At 40.9% G+C, this 14,546-nt stretch overlaps 2 protein-coding genes across 2 annotated transcripts; one reads left to right on the top strand and one right to left on the bottom strand.

Moving 5' to 3' along the window:
• The first annotated feature begins 4,839 nt into the window (after positions 1–4,839).
• trappc2l (trafficking protein particle complex subunit 2L) lies at positions 4,840–6,629 on the top strand. The gene is made up of 5 exons (XM_079164065.1): positions 4,840–4,980; positions 5,242–5,414; positions 5,809–5,896; positions 6,306–6,385; positions 6,470–6,629. The coding sequence occupies exons 1-5, from the start codon at positions 4,948–4,950 to the stop codon at positions 6,513–6,515; spliced, it is 420 nt and encodes a 139-aa protein (XP_079020191.1). The 5' UTR covers positions 4,840–4,947; the 3' UTR covers positions 6,516–6,629.
• A 376-nt stretch (positions 6,630–7,005) lies between these two features.
• pabpn1l (PABPN1 like, cytoplasmic) lies at positions 7,006–10,015 on the bottom strand (the record flags this gene model as incomplete). Its single annotated transcript, XM_079177051.1, has 6 exons — positions 7,006–7,335; positions 7,864–7,951; positions 8,063–8,169; positions 8,249–8,316; positions 8,851–8,974; positions 9,944–10,015. 6 exons carry the CDS (start codon positions 10,013–10,015, stop codon positions 7,006–7,008), a joined length of 789 nt encoding a protein of 262 aa, XP_079033177.1.
• Between the last annotated feature and the right edge of the window lie 4,531 nt (positions 10,016–14,546).

The raw sequence follows: 14,546 nt of genomic DNA, 5'->3' as shown, positions 1-14,546 counted from the left end.
CAACAGCTAACGTTAGAGAGCTAACAACATTAGCATTCTTGGCTGCGGTTACAATTTGCTGCAAGTGGTGAAAATGTGATGCTTTTAAAGGGTTCGTCGTTGTGTGTCTTTTCCCAGAACTACCCGCTGTACATCCGCAGTGTGCCCACTCAAAATGAGCTGAAGTTTTACTACACCGTGCACACCTCTCTGGATGTGGTGGAGGAGATTTCAGCAGCGGGAGACCAGAGAGAGCACAGGCTGTGAAGTTATAGAAATGATTGTATTATAATCATATATTATTATTATATTATAAGTGTCTTCCAAATGCTTTTAGTCACGTTGCTCTATTCTTTGCAACACTGTTGCATACAGTAAAGGATATAATTATTTGACCCCTTGCCAATTTTGTAAGTGCCCACACTAACAAAGAATTCTAGTCAGACTCCGAACCTTAATCACATAGAAAATCTGTGGAGGGAGCTGAAAGTTTGAGTTGCTAAGCGATAGCCTTGAAACTTTGAGGTTTTGCAAAGAGGAGTGGCCGAAAATCCCTCCTGAGGTGTAATGGAGGAAAAGATTTCAGCAGCGGGCAAATCTTTGGGAGACCAGAGAGAGCTGTACCTGGGTCTGCTCTATCCCACTGAAGACTACAAAGTGTATCCTTGTTTTTTTAAAAAGGTTAAAGGTTAGGAAAATCCCACGAGAGAAGTGCTCCAAGCGCCTGATTTATCTTTTAATTAGAGAATGCATCTTTGAAAGGGTTAAGACTGTTTTACGGTTTAATATCTTTTGATTGCCACCGCATCTTCATTAAATCTGAAGAACTTAAATATACACACCTCTACTCATCAAGAAAGTCTGAAATTGTTAGACGTATGTAGATGTATGATTCTTAGAATATTGCATTTCTCCTATTGTTGTTGTAGGATGGTTTATGTCTGAATGTGAAGTGTATACTTATTAAAACATTCTAAAAAGTAAAATGGAATCTCTGCACATACTGTAAATAGTCTTACAGGGGAAACCGATTATCCTTGACTGGTGAACTAGATATGGGTATGTAACCAACTCCAAGGTGAAATTTGTCATCGTTGTGGACTCGTGAAACACATCGTTACGGGACAATGAAATTAGAAGTGTAAGTTAAGCCTACGATTGGTCCTATTGTTGCAAGTGTACTAATCAAAAACAGCTCTGCAGGCATACTTCTCTCAAAGCCACATTGGAATTGTTTAAGTATCTACAAACTGTCAGGATGTTGATCTAGTTACACAGAATAGGCGCAAGTGTTGAATTAAACCGCGTCACCCTTTGCCTCAGGATACATTTTATGAACCAGTAACAGTTCTGTCTCCCACAATGTGTTTCACTGTAATAATCCGATCGATAAATGTAAGCTTTTCCAGAAAAAAATAGAACTACAGTTTTGTCAATGAGATTTGCATGAACAGAGAGCTTTAGTTATCCGACACTAGTGCAGAATCTTTACATCACACTCTGAAGAATGCCTGATGCGCATGCACACATGCAAAACCCCACAACACAATTCGTGATTTGCTTTTTCTTTTTTTCTTTACTTTTTTTTTTTTTTCAGATGTTCATAAAATTACACAACTCTTTTACTGATGTAATGTGCAACCCATAGCACCGAACGAGGAAAATGCAAACTTAACGGATACTGTGACGGGTTCACTTTAAAAAATTCATTACAGGCCATTACCACGGCTACTCACTCCACTCTCACCAACTGCCTAACTGATATTAAATCATTGATGCAAACCAACTTCCTCAAACTCAACTGTGATAAATCGGACATGATCATCATTGGTCCCAAATCCCTCACTAAAACCGGTCACAACTTCTGCCTCACCATCGACAACTCCACTCTGTCTCCCTCCCCACACATCCGCAACCTTGGAGTCATGTTCGACAGCAACCTCTCCTTTGAACACCACGTCAAACAAATCACCAGAACTGCCTTTTTCCACTTAAAAAACATCGCCCGTCTCCGCCCATCACTCTCCTCATCTGCTGCTGAAACTCTGATCCACGCCTTCTTCACCTCCAGAATCGACTACTGCAACAGCGTTCTTCACAGCACATCATCCAAAATCCTAAATAAACTCCAGTATATCCACAACACTGCTGCTCGCCTGCTCACCCACTCCCGCTCCCGTGACCACATCACCCCAGTTCTCGAGAACATCCACTGGCTCCCCGTCCCACAATGGATCGAATATACAAAATCCTTCTCCTCACTCACAAAGCCCTCCATAATCAGGCCCCCTCCTACCTCACCGACCTGCTTCACCACCACACTCCATCCCGTCGGCTCCGCTCCTCTGATGCCAACCTCCTGTCCCTTCCACTCAGGACCGAGCACCGGACATCTCCATATCTGCCCCCTCCCTCTGGAACTCTCTCCCCAAACACATCCGAGACGGCACTGACCTTTCCATATTCAAATCCCAAATCAAAACCCACCTTTTCAAAACTGCTTTTAATGTGTGACCAGTATTGTGTGTTTAATGTTTTTAGTTAGCTTTTATATTTATGATGATTTTAAAGTAAAGTGTCTTTGAGTACTCTGAAAAGCGCTCCATAAATAAAATGTATTATTATTATTATTATTATTACATGACCTTTTTCAAAAGCACAACATACTGATATTAATATTTGATTGCAGTGCATGCCTATAGGCTCTCATTGGTTTCCATTCACTTCAGTGCAGTACGTAAATAAACTTTTGCAGAGCATTGAAACTTTGAGACGGGTTGGTAATCTAACACAGCAAAGTTGTGCGTTAGGTCAGGTGGTGATGTTGTGAAGAGCTTTTAAAATACGTAACATTAGACGTGTGTGGTGCATGCAGAGCAAAAGCAAAAGAGATATAAAATTGTGTGTGATCAATTATCTCAAAAGAACTTCATACCACACAGAAAGGAAGGCCTATCAATGGGTGCCTTAATGAGAGGAAAAACACATTCTACAATCTGCTATAAAATCAGTGTATACTGTGAAAAAAATGACCATCAGTAATGTTACGAATACATGATTTGTAATCAATTGACTGAAATATGCAAATATAATTTTCTATTCAAATTTAATTCACAGGCTCCATCACCTGTCGTCATCAACACAACCTCTGAAACAAAGATTACAGGAAGACATAGAGCTCATTTGCCAACTATCTTGCTGACATAGCCCTTTTTCTTCAGCATCTGGGGAATCAAAATCTCATCCTCCCACTATCTCCTGTAGTGTGTATGCTACAGGAAATGTCAAAGATATTTAGTGTACAAGACTTTCCACGACTTTATTGCACAATATAGTCTGAGTAATCAAAAGCCAGGAAGCAATCATTTGCAGCTCGATAATTTTCACAGTAAGGAGTATTGAGAGTTTGCTATTTCTAGCGTTGGCATTTATGGTTCACAGTTTCTAAAATGCCAGCTCTGGCTTTGATTGTGATTGTGATGAATAGTATATTATTATAAGTGTCTACCAAATGTTTTTAGTCACGTTGCTCTATTCTTTGGAACACTGTTGCATACAGAAAAGGGTATAATTATTTGACCCCTCTCCGATTTTGTAAGTGCCCACACTAACAATGAAGCCTAATCAGACTCCGAACCTTAATCACATACAACATAAGTGGAGGAAGCTGGAAGCTTGAGTTGCTAAGAGACAGTCTCGAAACGTTGAGGTTTTGCAAAGAAAAGTGGCCGAAAATCCCTCCTGCGATGTGCGCAAACCTGGTGACCAACTACAAGAAACGTCTGACCGCTGTGCTTGCCAACAGCGGTTTCTCCACCAAGTACTGAGTCTTGTTTTGTTAGAGGATCAAATACTTATTTCACACAATCAAATGCAAATCAATTTAAAACTTTTATATGATGTGATTATCTGGATTTATTTTGATATTCTGTCTCTCACTGTTAAAATAAACCTAGGGGGTTTGCAGTGTAGAAATTTGGGAACAGCATGCTTTGGGCAGCCATGGCATCCAGGTTGGGGGTCTCTTTAGAAGGCTGGCCAAACACCCCCAAGTCCCCCCACCCCATCTGAAGAGCAGAGGGAAAGAAGAAAGATTATATACATTCACACCAAGAAAGATAAAACACACATAAACATTGTGCAAGCTGCAATGTTCAATGACATGTGCAGTGACAGAGGGTACTCCTCATAACCAACAGACAAAGACAAAGACTGGGAGAAGGAAAGAGGTTGGGAGAAACATGTTCTGAGCTGTCAAACTGATTCACTGCTCAAACTAAACTGCTGCTGATGTGATGAACTAAAGTCATACAAAACAGGACATAACTTACGTCATCCATCAGCATGATGATAATGTTTGGAGATGAAACATTTGATGTCTTTTCTGTGACGGAGCAACATATTAATGCATAGAAGAAAGTCAGAGTTACAGTGGGCATCAGTCGCATTGCTGTGCTGCAGCTTGCTAAAGTCATGATCAACTTCGAGGAAGTGGTTTGTTTGCCTTCATGCGGGTCATCAGCGCAACGCTTACGTATACACAGCAGAACAATTGTTTTGGACGTGTTTTTGATTGGAATTAATTTAGGTTTTACATTCATTTTAGCGTAATGGATTGTATTTCTTTGACTTATGAATGTGTGTGGTAGCGTAACGAATAATGCGTTCAACTGTGAGTAACTGCAAAAGTGTTGCTTGATAGCTGGTGGATTCAAGGACTTCTGATAAATGTTGTACGTGCGAGGGATCATTCTAAATAGGTCGGAAAAAGTAGAAAGTTGGACCATATGTGTTCACGAAATACTTTTGGTCAATATAAGTACAAGATACTGACAAATAATACGTTGTATAAGTATTACATGGCTTATAAAACAGTCGTAATTCGTCTCTATTGCCACTTGTCCAACAGCGTTTGAATGCAGCGTTGTCACGTGACAGCGTCTGACAGCTCAGAGGAGGAACACCAACATGGCGGTGTGCATAGCAGTGATCGCAAAAGAGGTAATGATTGCTGTCGTTAAATGCCCCAGGTTTATCGGTGGCCTGTTTTTAATGTTGACACATGTTTTCCCTCTTCTTGTGATTCTCTCTAAGCAAATGTCAGCGTTCTCTGTATGCCTGAAGGTCCATTAGGTTGAAACACTTCAACAGCTAACGTTAGAGAGCTAACAACATTAGCATTCTTGGCTGCGGTTACAATTTGCTGCAAGTGGTGAAAATGTGATGCTTTTAAAGGGTTCGTCGTTGTGTGTCTTTTCCCAGAACTACCCGCTGTACATCCGCAGTGTGCCCACTCAAAATGAGCTGAAGTTTCACTACACCGTGCACACCTCTCTGGATGTGGTGGAGGAGAAGATTTCAGCAGCAGGCAAATCTTTGGGAGACCAGAGAGAGCTGTACCTGGGTCTGCTCTATCCCACTGAAGACTACAAAGTGTATCCTTGTTTTTTTTAAAAGGTTAAAGGTTAGGAAAATCCCACGAGAGAAGTACTCCAAGCGCCTGATTTATCTTTTAATTAGAGAATGCATCTTTGAAAGGGTTAAGACTGTTTTACGGTTTAATATCTTTTGATTGCCACCGCATCTTCATTAAATCTGAAGAACTTAAATATACACACCTCTACTCATCAAGAAAGTCTGAAATTGTTAGACGTATGTAGATGTATGATTCTTAGAATATTGCATTTCTCCTATTGTTGTTGTAGGATGGTTTATGTCTGAATGTGAAGTGTATACTTATTAAAACATTCTAAAAAGTAAAATGGAATCTCTGCACATACTGTAAATAGTCTTACAGGGGAAACCGATTATCCTTGACTGGTGAACTAGATATGGGTATGTAACCAACTCCAAGGTGAAATTTGTCATCGTTGTGGACTCGTCAAACACATCGTTACGGGACAATGAAATTAGAAGTGTAAGTTAAGCCTACGATTGGTCCTATTGTTGCAAGTGTACTAATCAAAAACAGCTCTGCAGGCATACTTCTCTCAAAGCCACATTGGAATTGTTTAAGTATCTACAAACTGTCAGGATGTTGATCTAGTTACACAGAATAGGCGCAAGTGTTGAATTAAACCGCGTCACCCTTTGCCTCAGGATACATTTTATGAACCAGTAACAGTTCTGTCTCCCACAATGCGTTTCACTGTAATAATCCGATCGATAAATGTAAGCTTTTCCAGAAAAAAATAGAACTACAGTTTTGTCTGATTTAATTGGTTGTGACACTAGTGCAGAATCTTTAAATCACATTTTTAATGCCCGATGCACACACACGACCCCCACACCACAATTCGTGATTAGCTTGATTTTTTTCCCCCCAGATGTTCAGAAAGTTACACAACTCTTTCACCGATGTAATGTGCAACCCATTCCACATTCCCGGGGACACCATTCAGTCCAAGTGAGTTCATTCTTTACTTGATATTCAAAAGGATTTGTATCTGACATATTGCAGTGTTTTAATTGTTGACAAATGTTCCTCCAGGGCCTTCGATGGCATCGTATCTGGAATGATGGTGCAAACTGGCTGACTTCTCTTCCACCCCATCTTCTGAGTCTCCGCTGTACAGAACCCCCTAATCCTATTGTTTACATGTTGCCTTGATTAATGAAATGTGCAAGTAATAAAGCTTCATTGTTGCTGCACATTGGATCAGCGGATCATTGTTTTTTTATTTATTCACTTACATAGCAAAGAACTTATAAGTTATACATAGGGAGGATTTATACAAGACATTGCAGGCAGCAACAATACATTCGCATCAGTTTGTAAAAACAGTAAGAGATGCAACTGCATAACAATTTGAGGATTGTCCCATGCATTTCCAGCAACATAAGCTTATAATGCAACACCTCTGGCCTTAGGCTTCATCCTTCACATCTCTTGAAGCAACTTAGGAAGTCATCTCTTTTGTCCAATCTGGCATCTCACACGATGCGCAACTCAGAAATGCCTGGAAAACACTTCTTTAAAATGATCAGTTCTATTCGCCCACTTTAGTATGTATGCTGTGGGTAGTGCTAGCGCTGTTGAGGGTAGTGCTGTCCACTCGCCCCCGCCCCCAACTCCTCCGACGGTGGGGTGATGAGAAGAAGACACGGGTAACGCTTCGGCATCTGTTCCTGGTAGTCCATGTGTCCCCACTGTCTCTTCCCCACTGAGGGGCCTCCGTAGTAAGGGTGGGGGGTTTGGTGTTGTGGCCTGATCGACTGGTACCGGAACCTACCTCGAGAGCTGCTCTGGTATCGAGGTGGACGGTAACCACGGCCTCTGCCTCTGGTGTGGCCACCTCTGTGTCCTCCTCTGTCTGTGGTGCTGATACCTGGCATGTTGGTCCTCTTCGGCATTACCTGCAAGTCAAAGAACACAGTTTTTTTGGTGTACTGTTTTGGAAGAATGATCAGTGTTTGTTGAATAGCAAACATGGCATTTCCTTAATGATAATCTTGATGCAGAGAAAGACAGCGAGGAAAATTTTAACTTAAAACGGGTACTTTGACATTACTAGAGTGAAAATTAAGTGAGGACCAAATTACATGACCTTTTGAGTGAGGTTACAGTAACTGCAGTAAATAAGACCAAATGGCATTTCTCGATTCAACAGAAGGGATAAGGAGGTATCGCGGTACGAGGAAGTGTTGAATTGCAGGTTATAAACAGTATGGGCATAACTTGAGCTCTACCAATCAAAGAAAAAAAAAAAAAAAAAAAAACATATCCTTCCCCATATCAAATCAAACACATGCCCATACCTTCCATCTATCCATCCTAAACTCCCATGTCAGTGGTACTGTAGGCCGTATGGCACCTGACATTTGACTCATAGTTGCGAGTAGTAAACTAGTTTGAGGGTTTTCATGTAGTGCAACATTCCTCACCTTAAGGACTCTTCCTCTGAACAAGGTCTCATGCAGACCAATCGCACTCTGCACAGAGTCTCGATCAGAGAATTCAATGTAAGCAAAGCTGTGAAAAGTAAAGAGAAAAAAAAAAAGTATGGACAAAGAGTTGTATCTTATGGTCAAACAGTCTGGTCGAAAAAAATAAGTATAAACTGTATGCTCGAGCTGCACCCACCCCTTGGGATGGCCGGAGAACCTGTCACACAGGATGGTAACTCTGTTGACAGGACCACAGCCGTTGAAATGGATCTCCAGCTCGTCTGCAGTAGCTCCATAGTCTACCTGGGAGTTGTTAAACAGTGTGTCGGATCAGGAATGTGAAAAGAAATATGCCCAGTGTGAGGAAAAGACAAAGTCTTACATTTCCCACATAGACTGATCTGTTGTCTGCATCTATCCTCTCTTCAGGAGTCATATTGTAGAACGGTCCTGTGGAGGAAACAAAAACTGTATACACTGTTCTTGTGCATGCACTATGAAGTAAATACCACCTACACAGGGGCGCACTCCAGGTGAAATGAACACAATGATTATTCCACCAACATATCTCTTGTATCATCTTTGTTAAAACATATCTGAGACTACGGCTCCCCTCTGATTAAGTCTCTGTTCTGAGGAGGAACCAAAAGGGAGGAAGTGGAAAGTGAAAGGGACGAGGAGACGCACACGGGCAGAAAATAGCCACAGGCAGGAGGAGGACCCTTCTGGTTCTCTGGAGCTCACTGCTTCGTCTCATTGGGCAGTGATGAGGCACATGTGAACACTGTTGTGACCACAGTGAAGCGTCCCAGGTGTTAGCCAGATGGTGAAGGATGCAGCTACCTCACCTGCCTGGAGGCTGCGATGCTACACGCACCTGGCTACGCTGTCGAGGCTTCCCAAATGCATAATTGGTGTTTAGCTGTCCACCAATGTGACACAGTAACAAACCACGAGGCGGATAAAACGCACGTGCAGTCTCACCAAGCCGAGGGCTGCTGGTCAGGAGCTGCATGTCTACCGCATCAAACCTCTCCTCTTCCCTCAGTCTCTCCGACTCTTCTTCCATCTCCAGCTCCTGAACTCTGGCCTTGATGGCCGCCAGCTCCTGGGCAAGGAATCAGAACATTGAAGTCACTGTGGCTTATACCGAGAACTGACACTGAAAACCAGACTGGGGACAAATTAAAAAGGGAAATAAATGAGTACCTAAAAGTCTGAATAAATAAGTACTGAAACAGAATAGATAAAGATGCATCCACACCGGGCATACACTGATTTGGTAATGCAAATGATATGAATTATATGCTGTGGCCTTCAACGTTACCAGATCTCAATGCAATTTAACAATGTAGCATCAAAACACAAAAAGGGAATATGTTTCGGATGAGCAGTGTTACCTCAAAAGACGTGCGGAGGTCTATGACGAGGAGCCTTAAAGTTGTACTGGTGGCCCAACATCTTATGTATTGGTAGACTTTATTTTCCTGTTATTTGTCGCGCAAATTGGTATAGATTGTGATAAGACGCAGACTGATATTTTACTTTTAATTTCTGGTTTACAATGAAAAGTATTAGTTTTATATGAGAAAATGAAATGACCAGAATTGACAGCTTGAACAGCATTTGCATTGCGAAATTACTAAATTGTGGCTGTTTATATTTTATGAAAGCACCAAATGGATTTATTCAATCTTCTTAAATGATTTATTTAAAAAAGGCTTGAGGTTTCAGGACAGTATCTATACGGGAACGAGGGTTTCACAATCAGTAATTTGAGTGAGCCACAATTTAGAACCACACAGTGTTCCAACACTTCAACCAGGCCATGCACCGGGTTATCTCCAAGTCACCCAGCGTGTCGTACCGTTATGGGATGTGGCTCACTGAGGTCGTTCTTTGCACACCACGTTTATCAGTGAAATAACGACACCACATAGCATAGCTTGGGTCTGCGCTTGCTTGTCCAACGTCACAGTCCTCGTTTCTTCCCCCTGCACTACTGTAATGTTACTTGCACGCAGACAAACAAACGTGGCGGCACCCTTTTCCATTCACTTTAAACGATCATACCCACCGGGTCCTCGGCGAAACGCTCCCCGATGGACTCGCCCTCCAGGTAGCCGTACTCCAGATGATGTTCCGCCATGCTCACTGCTCAAACATGGCATCTGCAAAGCGGACTGCAGCTTGCCAAAACCACTGCCACACAAAATATCTCCCACAGGAAGAAAACGGTTGGCCGGTGGACGCGACACCTGACAGCATATGAGGTAATAGCTAATAGATATCACCTGTGAATGAGATCCATGACGCGCTGGATTGATTGACAGTGGCGCGCACGTGAGAAAGACGCTGGGCGATGTCCTCCTCCCATTGGCGCATCAACAAGGGGCCCTCCCCCCTCTCTGCCCCTGGTACCCATCCCTCCCCCCTCCTCACCCCCACGATTTATAGCTGGTAACATGACAACTGATACATCCTGAGATCTACATTCTTTTACAATAAATGGTATCATTCTTCAAAAATAAAACTGAATATCTTTGATTGATTTAGTGGTGTTTGACTAAAATTTCAGGACATTTCTAAAAGGCAAAATGGGTGTTGTAGTAATCCTTGAGTGTCATCTGGTCATTAAAAACATTGTGAAATGTAAAATTTGAAACCAGAAGAAATAGGAAACGAGTTAGGTTACTGTATCACTGAGCAACGTTTATTCACCCATCCATTTCCCCAGTTTTAGGGTTGGAAGAATTCGCTTCTGTCTGACAATATCTGTTCAGTTGTTCATTGAGGCTATATGATGCTTGTACTGAGTGAATTATCACTCATAACACAACAGTTTTACGGCTACATTATCCCATTAAGTGGAAATATTCTAGACATTTTCTACAAATTTCTCTAAATTCAATCTGACATATTTGCCATCAATGGAAACTTTGGGATCTCCACTATAATTTAAAACATCAGTCTGTTGGTATGAACAAAGTTTTGAGTCTGTAATGATTGATTTACCGGGCAGATTAAATAACCTGGCTAGAATGTTCAATGGATGTGATTACATTTTCTAAAATGTGTGAACTCGCTTGACATACATGAATATATGTTTTGAAGCATCTCTTAAATTGTAAATACTTGTGACAGTGAAGTGAGCTTGTTTGTGATTTGTATGTGTGATATTTAGTAATGGTTTGAAGTGTATGGGTCTGTTGTAATATCTTTTTTCAGTATGTTGTTTAGATCTGCTGTTATCGTATTTCTGATGAGGGAATGAAGTTTACATAATACGTTTGTGTGAGTAATGATTCTATAACAATGGATTATTTTCCTGTTCTGGGGATGTAGTCTCAGAATAAGACTGCACGTAAAGAAGAAAATCAACAAAGAGTGATGAATACTTAATTTCATGTTTTAATTACACAGTTACATTGTTCAACACAGACAATAACCTGAATTAGAATGTTTTACAGCTTCACACATCCAACAGAGCGAACAGTTAAAGAGCGGTATTAGCAACAGGGAGGAAAGCATGCAAGAAATAAATACAAATCAGAATTTAATTCTTCTGGCACAGTTAACTTCATCTAAAAACGGCAACAGGACCTTCTTGAAGAGGGAAATAAAACAAAAGGAGAAAGATCTTCAAAGCGCCAACCTTTCCTACAGAAACATGTTTTTTTCTGTAATAATGTATTGCACAATACAGTATAGAATGCTTCCCTACACATAAAAAAACATAAACCTTTTTTCAATTTATGTAAAGGTAAAAACAGGACCATCCTGAGCCATGGCTTTGGGGAAAACAAGTGCTGTATCCACTGTTTGCCACTTTAGCTTACTACTGTAGCTAGTCATCAATGCCTGTTTCACAGGAAGGACGTGTCACCATCACATTGGATGATCCTTGAAATTTCATTGGTAGAGTTACTGATTGGGGTAGGGAGCGACAAATGCCAACCTTCTAATATTTGCCTTTTCTAAACATGCGTCTTGCCCATATCATGTACATAGTAAAACAAACAGAAAAGTGGCTGATGTAAAGTGTTCGGAGACCCCTTGGATGATATTCACAACAGCAGAGCCCTTATGCGTTTGCCACCTATGATATCTTCACAGAGAAAAGTATATGACACCTCGGCACAAATATCATTTGTTTCATGCCTTAATGAAGCTTGCACCCAGCGTAACAGAACATGGTATTTTGTGTCCTGTCCAATGAAACCAGGAGGGAGAATGTCAGCGAGGGACAGTTGGAACTGTCCTGTACAGACTGCAGCCTCATGTCCCACACAATCAACCATGTTGAAGTTATCTAATGCCGGGATATAGCACAAAAACCTTAACCAAAGTGAAATCTGAAGAGAAAGTTGTAGCTTTTGGTTGTATTTTGGTCATTTATAAGTGGTCTAGTTTGGCTTAATGTTTATCTGAGGGCTTACTTGCAGACAAGGAGACACACGCAAAGCATTAAAGAGTTGAATGGAACTGTCATTGTGATGTTGTTTCAATGCGGATAGTGTGCACAAACATGGTATTTTACTGCACAAAGCTGTTGCTACATATTGTGAATCAATCTGCCACTAAAGTCTGTCTGGGATGTTTCATTAAAGCTCTGAAAGTTTCAAGTAGTTTGTACAGAGACAAGAAGAAAAAGGTATGATTTTATCTTTTTTTTTACAAAAGCACACACACCACCAGTCACACGCACACAAACACACACACCATCCATTCATTTTTTTTTTTCTTTTATCTCTGCAAGGCTTTGTAACTGTAAGAACAGGCAATCAGTAGGCTTTCCTATGAAGATGCTTCTATTATTTTTACAGAAGCATTATTCAATATGTAGACAACAAGCGCTTTGATTGCTTGAATAAAAATTCTACACATTTGAAACTCAGCCAGTTCATTAAACATGCTTTTCACTCTTGTGCCCTGATTGTGTGTATTTCAGACACTTTGGTTAACTGGTGTAGTGGAGCTCTAACCTTATTATTTCTGGTCTGTCAATACACACTGTGTCAAAGCCTATTATGGCAATAGAGTACTTTGGTCTGTGCTTTTATTGGTTTTGGACAACAAATGACATGTCATGGTTGATTCTGTGTTGAGTTTGGTAGTATGCAAGTTTGACTGTACAGTATGTGTACCTAATACTAAATTCCGTCAGTATCAGTTTGGTTAGTGGGATGTGATCAAACCTATGGATCAAACAGCTGAGGTCTGGTTAGAATAGATTTAACATCATTAGTAATGGCAATTCCTTTCAACAATTTAGTTTTTGTAATTTTCAGACAGAATCATGTGATCACGTTTGAATGTGCGCCACCATGTCTGCTCTCAGCCCAGCTTTTCAAAGTCCAGGTCAACCTCTCCTGGTGGTTAGCTGTATGGTCACAGGAGGTAGCTAGTGTGAACGATGGTCTGTGGTAGTAGTGGAGGAGCTGGACATTAGGGGGAAAAGAGGGAATGACACAAAAAGGCTGAGGTCAACACCATATCACAATGATCATAACACACATACATAAATGTTACACACAGAGGCACGGGTACCTCGTAGCTTATCCCATTTTAATTGTGTCTCAGATAGTCCAAATAAAATGGTTCACTTCATCCATCTGTTGATGAACATGTTTCCTATGCCACTATCGGCAAAAAGAAAGTTACCTATTTTTTTTCCAAGTTTGGTCGAAGTGCGTATGAGGCCAACATTGTAGCGTTTACAGTGATCAAAATTAAATTTGTAGCATGTCGGCTTCAGGCCCTCTGTTCCTTTAAGTAAAGGCCTGGACACTGTTTAGTATTCATGTGTTTAGCAGAGGCGAGCATATTGCTGGAACATGTGGGAAAGGCTGGGGGGGAAAAAACCTGAAGAGGTGACACTACTCTCTTGGCCTGGAAATAGATATTCAACTTATGCTCAACCTGCATCTTTACAAATAAACAGTAATCTGTTAAAAAAGCAACATTGCAAAGATTGGGTATCAAAATGAGCTTTTAGGTTTACTTCAGCTTAACACTGGCATATCACTTAATCCTACAGTAATGGCTTGCCATGTACCTTGGGGGAAACAAATACTCCTAACCTCACACACTCTGACTCTCACTCACTCACTCACACACACACACACACACACACACACACACACACACACACACACACACACACACACACACATAGGTCGATGAGGACCGAGAGAGAGAGGGTCACTGCAGTGGCAGAAACAGAGCACTTGACATGATATATCAAGTTTGACAATTCTTAAATATGTTGTGAATGATCTAAATTTGAAACTGAGCCATGACCTTTTCCTCTTTTGTTTTTTCAAATCTTTGAACATATTTGGGATTTTTTGTTACTACACACTGTTGAGTCCCCTCCTGCAGGATGTAAACTGACCTGGGGTGAATGAAGCACATGACAGCTTTGGGTCCCAATTGCACCATCGCATTAAATTAAGAAGATTAAAGTGAAACATAAATATATTTGCTTGGTGTTATATAATGTGGATTTTCAAATATTGTAAATTAAGGCCTAATTAATTAATTAATTAATTAATTAATTCAGAAGTCCTGTAGTGTCCATCCACCTTTGATCTGTTTTCATCCATTTTCAGCTACATGCATTGTATGAAGCCACTTTACCTCCACTACCAACAGTCTCCTCCACTCAGGGCCACATG

Source organism: Pholis gunnellus (assembly GCF_910591455.1).
Source record: "Pholis gunnellus genome assembly, chromosome: 1".
NCBI lineage: Eukaryota > Metazoa > Chordata > Actinopteri > Perciformes > Pholidae > Pholis > Pholis gunnellus.
The sequence above is the reverse complement of the archived record's forward strand: the minus strand, read 5'-3'. Positions and strand labels throughout refer to the sequence as shown.